The sequence below is a fragment of the Babylonia areolata genome, chromosome 14 (genome assembly GCF_041734735.1).
Source record: "Babylonia areolata isolate BAREFJ2019XMU chromosome 14, ASM4173473v1, whole genome shotgun sequence".
NCBI classification, from domain to species: Eukaryota; Metazoa; Mollusca; class Gastropoda; order Neogastropoda; family Buccinidae; genus Babylonia; species Babylonia areolata.
This window is the reverse complement of record NC_134889.1, coordinates 17,843,339-17,854,851: the sequence shown is the minus strand read 5'-3', so window position 1 is coordinate 17,854,851 and position 11,513 is coordinate 17,843,339. Positions and strand designations below refer to the sequence as shown.

Here is an 11,513-nt window from a genome sequence, read left to right as displayed (position 1 = left end):
ATGCTTTGTCTTTGTTGTTTTTTTGGACATTCTGCTTTATTGGTATGCTTAAAAAAAGAAAGAACAAAAAATAGTTGTCTCAAAGTTTGTCCAAATATGGACCTTGTGGCAAGCACAGTTGTAAACCATTGTTTGAAAATTGAAACGCGTGAAGATTGAAATGGCTTTGACTGCATTGTTTGGTCTGTACAAAAGACTTATATGCAGCTGAAATCGATTGCTGCAGGCAAGTTTTCTTCGGTATTATTTAGTGTACAGAAAAATTACTGTGGTTCAGTTTTTAGTTCAGTTTAGGAAAGCTGCAAAGGAGTGGAAGAGTGAAACATTGGGTTTTCATGTGGTGATAGTGTGAGCATGTTGATACACAGGCTGAATTTTATCTTCTTTTTAATTTTTTTTACTGTACTCCAGCAATTGGGACATTTTGTTTGATGTTCTGATGAAGGTGGGGGTTGAGATGTTGCTATGGGGTCCATTTAGGTTGAGGACTTCCTGACAAGGCTGTACTTGATTATCCTTGTGTTTCCTTTCCACTTCAGTGTGGGATGGAGGGAGTTTTGGACTTAAAATGGGTTGTTTAAAAGATACAGTTGTCTATTTTTGTTTTGGTTCACAAGTTTTGGTACCGGTTATTTCATCTAGTCCTTAAAAGATTTTGGTTCTTAAAAGATTCTGTTGGTTCATATTGATTTTTTATTTGCTGATTTTTTTTTTCTGTGTGTTTTTGTTGTCTTAATTTTCCAGTTGTTATACCCATCAGTACCATGTGTATGGGTTGAGAGAAATAGGATTTATACATGTGTGTGAATGCTGCGTTTGTATGTTTGCAAAGAAGAGAGAAAGGTTGGTGAGAATGTACAGTTGTTCTGCTGACGCCTACAGTCATCGTGACTCAGTGTGACAGGAAAATGACCAACAGCCTTTGGTCTGCACAGTTGGAAACAAATCCTTCATCCATTGTCACACCAGCAGCTGACTTCATCTTGTCTTCACTAGTATCAAGATGTCCCCTGTGGGGATGCTGGGGGTCTTTTAGTATAGATAGCATCTCCTGACTTCTGGAAATGCTCTGCTAGAAATTTCCTCTTTTCTGTTGCTCTCATTGTTTCTGCTTTTTTTCCCCCCTCTTCTTTCACTGTTGTCTGCTTTTTCAGCCTTCCCAGTCCATTCTTTGTTTTTTCTTTTTTTTTATAGATAGCCATGACACTTTTTTTTCTTCTCTTTTCTGCAGTCTATGATGTACTGTCTGTGCTGTTTTACTCTAGCAGTTAGTGATATTGAAAACACTGGGATGGACACAAGCTGTCCATTCTGTAATGTTGTTTCCCTGTAAATGGCCTTTTAAATATATATATATATATATATATATATATATATATATTGTGGGTTTGAAAAAATTTAAAAAAATTTTTTTATACAGTTTTATGGAGATTATAAATTAAGTGGGTGGACTGATGTTCTCAGTACAGCCATATCTTATTTGCTTTAACTCACTCAGTACTCCCAGTTAGCTCCTCTGACATTTCCCACTTGTATGGGTAAGAAATAAATCCCCCCACCCCCCCACCACCCCCCAAAAAAAGTTTATGAACTGAAAACTTCCAAACTGATCAGTAACATAATGAGTTAGTGGGGAACAAAATATAAAACTTCCTAGTGGGGATTTCAGATTCAGATTCATTCCCTTGACCGCTGGGGTCGTTGGGGGGACATGAGGAAGATGTCATAGCTCGCCACGCCGTTCTGTTGGCAGCTGTCGTGAGGAGATCTGGCATCGTCATTTTGGTGGGGAACAAAATATAGAATAAAATACTTCCTTCCTAAAAATGCTATCATCCAGTGAGATGAGAAAGTATCCATATTTTTTGTTTGAAATTTGCACACTGATGATTTGTAAATGAATCCAGAAAAGCACACTGAGTTTGAAATGGATTAAATTCCAAAATGTTATATACCCCTGATATGTCTGTGGCCCTGATAGGGCCCCTTCGTCTAATTCTGTTGTCTGCCATGTGACATGCACTGTTCATGTGAACCAGTCACCTAGAAAATAACTCCTGCTCGCAAACACAGCAACACATTCTGCATTTATTGGTTGCAGTAAAAGGTCAGTTAAGATATTCTTAGCTGATAACATCATAAATGCAAAGTAGGGTGCTTAGTTAAGATATTCTTAGTTTATAACATCATGCAAAGTAGGTGCTTCCAGAAATTCACAACTTTCTAAAGTGCAAAGTAGGTGCCACTCCAAAAATTCAAAACTTTCTAAAGCCCTGATCAGGCTCCTGAGTCTGAAACGGTTGTAAACAGTTGGGCCTCGATAGGGGACCATCGTCCAGAGCAAGTTAAGTCTTAGTGGTTAAGATAGTGTGCTGTCATTGTTTTTCAGATGATAAAAGAGTTTTGTGTTTAACATGGTTGACATTTTTGATTTGTTGGGCAGTCCTGATAGGACCCTACACCAGCTGGACTGTATGCAACAGTGTCAACAATCTGTGTAGCTTGAGTGTTCTTGGGAACTTCCACTTGGAACAGAACAGATCGGATGGCAATACAGATTTAGTAAATGAAGTTAAGGCGTTTTTTGGCAAAATAGTGCACTGAAACCATGTATACACAATACTTCTCTATTTCATTTCAGCACTGTTTGAGAAGAATCCTTGTTTGGATAGCAACATTGACATATTTGTGTTGATGAGGTTGAGCATTTGTATGGTTTGACAGTGCTGATATGGTGCTGTGCAGTTTGCTGGACGATAAGCAACAATAATAAACGAAATTGTGTGGAACTGAATGGACGTTTAGGAAACTAACCAGTATTGTGAATGCATTTCAAATTTGCGGTACCGCAGTCTTTGTTTGCATGAAGATAATTTTGCCAAAAATGCACTTCTGTCTGATATCTTTAAAAAAAAAATGTCTCCACCAGTGTTTGTAGGGAGTGACTGTACATTTGTGTATAATACCCTTAATTCTCCATTGCATGTGCTAAATAAGTAATTTTATAAAACTTTCCCTTCTCCCCACCACAAATCCAAATTTTTGCGTTGTCTTTAGCATTGAGGACTGATTTCAGAATATTTTTTTTATGTTGGCAGTTACAGTTTGTATGTCTTTGTAATATACATTTTTGAACTAGTGTTTTAAGCTGGATGTCATTGTGCTCGATCATGCATCAATTGAAGTATGAGAGAATACCTGAAAAAGAAAACTCGACACACATGACAACAGAAAACAAAAAACAACAACTCTATCTCCCCCCCCCCCCCCCCCCCCCCGATTTGAGATTGTTTGTTCAGAACTAATTTTTTAAGGTAATTGTTCACCTCAATGAAGCATTGCACTTGTTTTTAACCACTGTTGAACAATGAACTTTCCTGACTGATTCATGAATTCTGTACATTTATTCATTGGTATGTCTAACAGGTTATCAATACACTTGGAATAAATAAAAAAAGCATTTAATGACAACATTTACAAGAGGTTTAGATTTGGGGGGAATAATTTTCTTCCCCCTTTTTTGAATGATTTGTTTTTAGGTTTGGCTCTGTTTGAAGTCAGACCTGTCTTTTCCTGGTAATAAATATTACTGTTGATGTTTGAAGTAACAAATCTGATGTTAACAATACATGTTGATGTGAGTATTGGCTCCACTTGTTCACATTGTGTGTGCACCTACTGCAGTCTGTGGTAGATCCAATAAAGTACATCCTAGCAAAATGACAATGTGCGCACGTGTGTTTGTGTGTGCAGATGGCATGCATAGGAATACGTTTGCATGTGTGTGTACATGCATTACTGTATCTGTATCCCTGTGTTAGATGTATCACACACATACACACACACACACACCAAATAAAGCATGCCTGTATCAGTGTCGTGGTTCAGTAAACTAGTGATCATTTCAAGGATTTTTTTTTTTTTCTTTTTTTTTTGTTACATTTTCAATTTTCTGTTTTTAATTATCATCATAAAAAAACGTTGGTTTGTTTTAATTGTCATATTATGTCACTGTTTGACACAAATCAAGGCTAGCTCTCCAGGCAAGATCAGTGTTTTACACAAACCTAGGCTCGCTCTCCAGGCCTGATCAGTGTTTTACACAAACCTAGGGTCGCTCTCCAGGCCTGATCAGTGTTTTACACAAACCTAGGGTTGCTCCACAGTTCTTTGTTGTTGGCCTATATGCCAGAGGACACAGTTCTTTGTTGTTGGCCAACATGTCAGAGGACACAGTTCTTTGTTGTTGGCCTATATGCCAGAGGACACAGTTCTTTGTTGCTGGGCTACATGTCAAGGGCATATTCGGCGGTATGTCCCCTGCTAAGTTCTGCACTCAGTAAACAAGGAATTATGTCCCCTCCCTAGTTTTGCACTCAACAAACAAGGAAGTATGTCCCCTACCTAGTTCTGCACTCAACAAACAAGGAGTTATGTCCCCTACCTAGTTCTGCACTCAACGAACAAGGAATTATGTCCCCTCCCTAGATTTGCACTCAACAAACAAGGAACTATGTCCCCTACCTAGTTCTGCACTCAACGAACAAGGAATTATGTCCCCTCCCTAGTTTTGCACTCAACAAACAAGGAAGTATGTCCCCTACCTAGTTCTGCACTCAACAAACAAGGAGTTATGTCCCCTACCTAGTTCTGCACTCAACGAACAAGGAGTTATGCCCCCTACCTAGTTTTGCACTCAACGAACAAGGAATTATGTCCCCTACCTAGTTCTGCACTCAACGAACAAGGAGTTATGCCCCCTACCTAGTTCTGCACTCAACGAACAAGGAATTATGTCCCCTACCTAGTTCTGCACTCAACGAACAAGGAACTATGTCCCCTACCTAGTTCTGCACTCAACGAACAAGGAGTTATGCCCCCTACCTAGTTTTGCACTCAATGAACAAGGAGTTATGTCCCCTACCTAGTTTTGCACTCAAACACAAGGAGCTTATTCAACCAAAGGAAAAGGAAGTAATATATATTTTTTTAAATACTAAATCAATACAAACTCATTTTCCAACATGTGCTTATTTGCATCTTCCCTAGACTATGATGAGTTTATTAAGACTGTTAACCAAAAGAAAAGGAATAAATCATCTAACTAATTTATCAAGTTATTTATATCTTGATCATGATGAGTTTCCTTGCAATAATCTCAGAGTGACTGCTTAAAGGTAAGAAAAGTACAGAAGCAAGCCATTAATAAAAAGAAGAAAAAAGTAATTAAAAAAAAAAAAGAAAAAAATTTGCAATCTGCAAATTCTGTTGCAGTATTTCCTACCAACTATTGACAACATCTCCAAAGATGAAAACGAGAGACAGCAAAAACCGCTGCAATAACAACAATAATGAAAATGATACCGCATAGAGCGTAACCTGCCTATACAAGGGGCTCTACATGCCTGCCATGGGGCAGTATATACACAACAGAGCAAAACAGCTTACAGCAGCACATGAAGACACACAAGTCATTGAGGGGTGAATGTTCACAGGACAATCTTGCAGCACTATCGCTCTCTCTCCAGCCCCCTTGATCTCAGTGGTACAGTTTGGTCTCCGAGAAGTTGGCAGCCCCGTTGGTGTAGTAGGAGTGTTTCAGGACGCTCTTTTCTCCCGCAGCCGGCTCCTTGGCACCAGCCCCGCGGCGGAACAGGATTTTCTCCAGTCCCATCATGGGCGCTTCGAAAGCCAGAGAGGTGACGAAGGCTGCCAGGTATGACACCACCAGGATCCCCAGGAAAAACATCACCTGGAGATACACCTTGACACTGTACTCAGGGAAAACATCACCTGCAGATACACTTTGACACTGTACTCAGGAAAAACATCACCTGCAGATACACCTTGACACTGTACTCAGGGAAAACATCATATGCAGATACACTTTGACACTGTACTTAGGAAAAACATCACCTGCAGATGACACTGTACTCAGGAAAAACATCACCTGCAGATACACATGAATACTGTACTCAGGAAAAACATCACCTGCAGATACACTTTGACACTGTACTCAGGAAAGACATCACCTGCAGATACACTTTGACACTGTACTCAGGAAAGACATCACCTGCAGATACACCTTGACACTGTACTCAGGAAAAACATCACCTGCAGATACACTTTGACACTGTACTCAGGAAAAACATCACCTGTAGATACACACTGACACTGTTCTCAGGAAAAACATCACCTGTAGATACACACTGACACTTTTCTCAGGAAAAGCATCACCTGCAGATACACCTTGACACTGTACTCAGGAAAAACATCACCTGTAGATACACCTTGACACTGTACTCAGGAAAAACATCACCTGCAGATACACCTTGACACTGTACTGAGGAAAGACATCACCTGCAGATACACCTTGACACTGTACTCAGGAAAAACATCACCTGCAGATACACCTTGACACTGTACTCAGGAAAAACATCATATGTAGATACACCTTGACACTGTACTCAGGGAAAACATCACCTGCAGATACACCTTGACGCTGTACTCAGGGAAAACATCACCTGCAGATACACCTTGACGCTGTACTCAGGGAAAACATCACCTGCAGATACACCTTGACACTGTACTCAGGAAAAACATCACCTGCAGATATACCTTGACACTGTACTCAGGGAAAACATCACCTGCAGATACACCTTGACACTGTACTCAGGGAAAACATCACCTGCAGATACACCTTGACACTGTACTCAGGAAAAACATCACCTGCAGATATACCTTGACATTGTACTCAGGGAAAACATCACCTGCAGATACACATGAATACTTCACCTGCAGATACACCTTGACGCTGTACTGAGGAAAGACATCACCTGCAGATACACCTTGACACTGTACTGAGGAAAGACATCACCTGCAGATACACCTTGACACTGTACTCAGGAAAGACATCACCTGCAGATACACCTTGACACTGTACTCAGGAAAAACATCACCTGCAGATACACCTTGACACTGTACTCAGGGAAAACATCATATGTAGATACACTTTGACACTGTACGTAGGAAAAACATCACCTGCAGATGACACTGTACTCAGGAAAAACATCACCTGCAGATATACCTTGACATTGTACTCAGGGAAAACATCATATGCAGATACACTCTGACACTGTACTTAGGAGAAACATCACCTGCAGATGACACTGTACTCAGGAAAAACACCACCTGCAGATACACATTAATACTGTACTCAGGAAAAACATCACCTGCAGATACACTTTGACACTGTACTTAGGAAAAACATCACCTGTAGATACACCTTGACACTGTACTCAGGGAAAACATCACATGCAGATACACATTGACACTGTACTCAGGGAAAACATCACATGCAGATACACTTTGACACTGTACCCAGGGAAAACATCATATGTAGATACACTTTGACACTGTACTCAGGGAAAACATCACCTGCAGATATACCTTGACACTGTACTCAGGGAAAACATCACCTGCAGATATACCTTGACACTGTACTCAGGGAAAACATCACATGCAGATATACCTTGACACTGTACTCAGGGAAAACATCACATGCAGATACACTTTGACACTATACCGAGGTAAAACATCATATGTAGATACACTTTGACACTGTACTTAGGAAAAACATCACCTGCAGATGACACTGTACTCAGGAAAAACATCACCTGTAGATACACCTTGACACTGTACTCAGGGAAAACATCACCTGCAGATACACATTGACACTGTACTCAGGAAAAAACATCACCTGCAGATACACCTTGACACTGTACTTAGGAAAGACGTCACCTGCAGATACACTTTGACACTGTACTTAGGAAAGACATCACCTGCAGATACACCTTGACACTGTACTCAGGGAAAACATCACCTGCAGATACACTTTGACACTGTACTTAGGAAAGACATCACCTGCAGATACACTCTGACACTGTACTCAGGAAAAACATCACCTGTAGATACACATTGACACTGTACTCAGGAAAAACATCACCTGCAGATGACACTGTACTCAGGAAAAACATCACCTGCAGATGACACTGTACTTAGGAAAAACATCACATGCAGATACACACTGACACTGTACTCAGGAGAAAAACAACAACATCACCTGTAGATACACCTTGACACTGTACTCAGGAAAAACATCACCTGTAGATACACCTTTACATTGTATTCAGGAAAAAAACATTACCTGTAGATTCACATTGACACTATAATCAGGAAAAACATCACCTGTAGATAACACACTGAAACTGTTCTCAGGAAAAGAATCACCTGCAGATACACCCTGACACTGTATTCAGGAAAAACATCACCTGCAGATACACCTTGACACTGTACTCAGGAAAAACATCACCTGCAGATACACATTAACACTGTACTCAGGAAAAACATCACCTGCAGATACACATTAACACTGTACTCAGGAAAAACATCACCTGCAGATACACATTAATACTGTACTCAGGAAAAACATCACCTGCAGATACACCTTTACACTGAACGCTTTGCTGTCCATACTTGCACGTGGTGAACCTTTCCACGCATCGACCTTCGGAACATACAAAGAAATAGGAGAATTACCTTTGGATCAATAACTAAACCTCGCATGTGCTAAATACTTGTTGAGAAACTCAACAACTGAAAATTTTACATCAGAGGAAGTAAGGAAAACAACTTCCCTAAAAGAGCTAAAAACATTGTATTTAATGCCCACTGTTTGTGTCAACCCACTGTTTGTGTCAATCCTTTTCCAAAAGTCTAAAATCAAACCAGGTGATGTAGACACATAGAAAAACGAAAGTCCATGTCCTTTTGGGAGATGAATAAAGCACATACTGTCAATCATACTGACAGTGATATTAAAAAGAACGAAAATCTGAATATCATAGCAACAAAAGTCCGAACACATTCAGAATAGATGCCGTGGATTATTTACAGATTTACACAGACGGCTCACTCTTAGACAGTGGCCAAGCAGGTTCAGCTTTCGTCATACCATAACTGAAAACTGAACGATCATACCATATTGGTAAAGATCGATCAAATACTTAATGCTGAACTTACTGCTGTTCTTATGGCTGTATATCATATTCTTGATCTTCCGGTTTGTCTCCTAAAAAAAATCTTATTTTGTCTTGATTCTAAATCTGTTTTACATACTTTAAACTCATCAAATTGTAAGAAGAAGTCCAAAAGTATGACAGAAAGCAGTCACATTATACATCTTTTAGAACTGAAAGGGGCAGATATTAATTTTTGTTGGGTTCCTTCTCCATTATGAATGGGCTGACCGGGCTGCAAGGACAAACAAAAACAACAACAACAACAAAAAACAAAACAAAACCAAACAAACAAACAAACAGAAGCAAAACACAAACTGGGAACCACAGAACTCTAAATGCCTCTATCTGTACAAGACAGCAACCAATTACTAGAACAAGCATTGTGGAGCAAAGTCAAGGAAATATGCCAGCAAAATGGCAAAGTTGTAAACATGACATTATTAGTATTCAACAACCGGAAATATAGATGGTATAGGTCAGACCACACACACACACACACACACACACACACACACACCACCACCAACACCACCACCACCACCAACAACAACAACAACAACACACACACTCACAATGTTGATGTCTGACATGCAGAAGAGGGTTTACTGGTTCAACATGTACACACACACACACACACACACACACACACACGTTTCCATTTTTCCCAGCATTGTCTCTCCATATTCACTCTCCACACATACACACACTTTTACCCCTCCCCCTCTCACGGCCCCTACCCCCACGGTTTTTTTTTTTTTTCGTTTTTTTTCGTCTAATATCACTTCAAGTGGAAAGACGTTAAACTGAAAACAACAACAACAACACACACACACACACACACACACACACACACACACAAATAACACAACACACACACTCACAATGTTGATGTCTGACATGTAGAAGAGGGTTTGCTGGTTCATCATGAACAGATCCATGATCATGATGTGCAGCAGATAGATGGTGTAGGTCAGACGACTCAGAGGCACCAAACCTTTCCATGACAGCAGCATGTTCACCAAACCTGCAATTTGAAGGCTTCACTGACATATCAAACATCAGTCCATTACCTGGGCGTATCTGCATCAAACCTTGGACATGACAGACCAAATTTCACTTTTATGTCGCTCATGTAACTTTCAATCTTTGCAGGCTAGCCTCAGTCTGACCATACGTAACAGAGAAAAACGATGGCTCGGTTGGTTTCCTCTTTCGTCTTGTCCAGACTGGATTACTGCGACTCCACTCTTGCAGGTTTACTATCTTCCTCCATCAACACATTACAGAAAATTCAGAACAGTTTCAGTTTCAGTAGCTCAAGGAGGCGTCACTGCGTTCGGACAAATCCATATACGCTACACCACATCTGCCAAGCAGATGCCTGACCAGCAGCGTAACCCAACGCGCTTAGTCAGGCCTTGAGAAAAAAAAAAAATATATATATATAAGCGTACATACATAAATAAATAAATAATAATTATGAGAAAAAAAAGATAGTAGTAATGAAAATAATGATAAAATAATAATAATAATAAATAAATAATTAAATAAATAAGACAACAATGATGATAAGCAAATAAATATAAAACATGAAGACACACATTCACACATACACCCACACATGCATAACAGATATGCCCCCAAAACGCAGTTTCATAGATATCAGAACAATGCTGCATGACTTGTTCTTGTCAGAAAGAAATCTGTTACATCTCTTCTGTAGTTATACTGGCTTCCTGCAGAGTCCTACATTCGCAATAAGTTAGCGACACTCGCCTCAGGCACTTTGACGAGTCTCTTTCCCCCTGTATCTCTCCTCTGTAGTGGAAACTTGTGAAATGTGCAGAACATTAACATCAATTGTTCTGAAAAAAAAAGCTTTAAGTCCCATAGACTAATCTGAAGTGCGTAGGAAATAGGGGGTGGGGTGGGGGGGGGGGGGGGGGGGGGAATAATTGTTAATAATGTTTGGTATCTTGTGATCAGTTTTTCCTTTCTGATATCTACATATTTGTTCTATTTGTAAACGCCTAGGGCTTATTTTCAGGATTAGGCATAAATGCTCATGATAATGATGACAATAATAAATAGGCCTTTTCGAGTTAATGTTCCTGAAGTATGGAATTCTCTACCATCGTCTAAATGCTTTAAGTCCCAAGGACTAATCTGAAGTGCGTAGGAAACTGGCCTTCTAGAGTAAAAGTTCCCCAAGTTTGGAACCCTCTACCGTCATCTCTCATAAACGCCCCTGATCTCCATGCCTTTCAGTCAGATCAATTCGCGATCTGAACACTTTTTACATTTTCCGTCAAAATCTATGTTCTGGACACAACAGATAAATCACTGTCATTTGTCACCAACTATTTCAGTGTTTCAGCTGGCACCGCGCACCCATGTCATTATTATCATTTAATCACTGTTTTATTTCCTCAT

At 39.8% G+C, this 11,513-nt stretch overlaps 1 protein-coding gene across 1 annotated transcript in view; it reads right to left on the bottom strand.

The window, feature by feature from the left end:
* Window positions 1-3,877: 3,877 nt before the first annotated feature.
* LOC143289630 (nose resistant to fluoxetine protein 6-like) overlaps window positions 3,878-11,513 on the bottom strand; it is a 71,279-nt gene continuing 63,643 nt past the window's right edge. The window contains exons 17-18 of the mRNA XM_076598674.1: window positions 9,962-10,104; window positions 3,878-5,752 (exon numbers count right to left, since the gene is read on the bottom strand). Coding sequence (XP_076454789.1) covers window positions 5,540-5,752; window positions 9,962-10,104 — 356 coding nt within the window. The 3' untranslated portion in view covers window positions 3,878-5,539. The remainder of the gene's footprint in view (window positions 5,753-9,961; window positions 10,105-11,513) is intronic.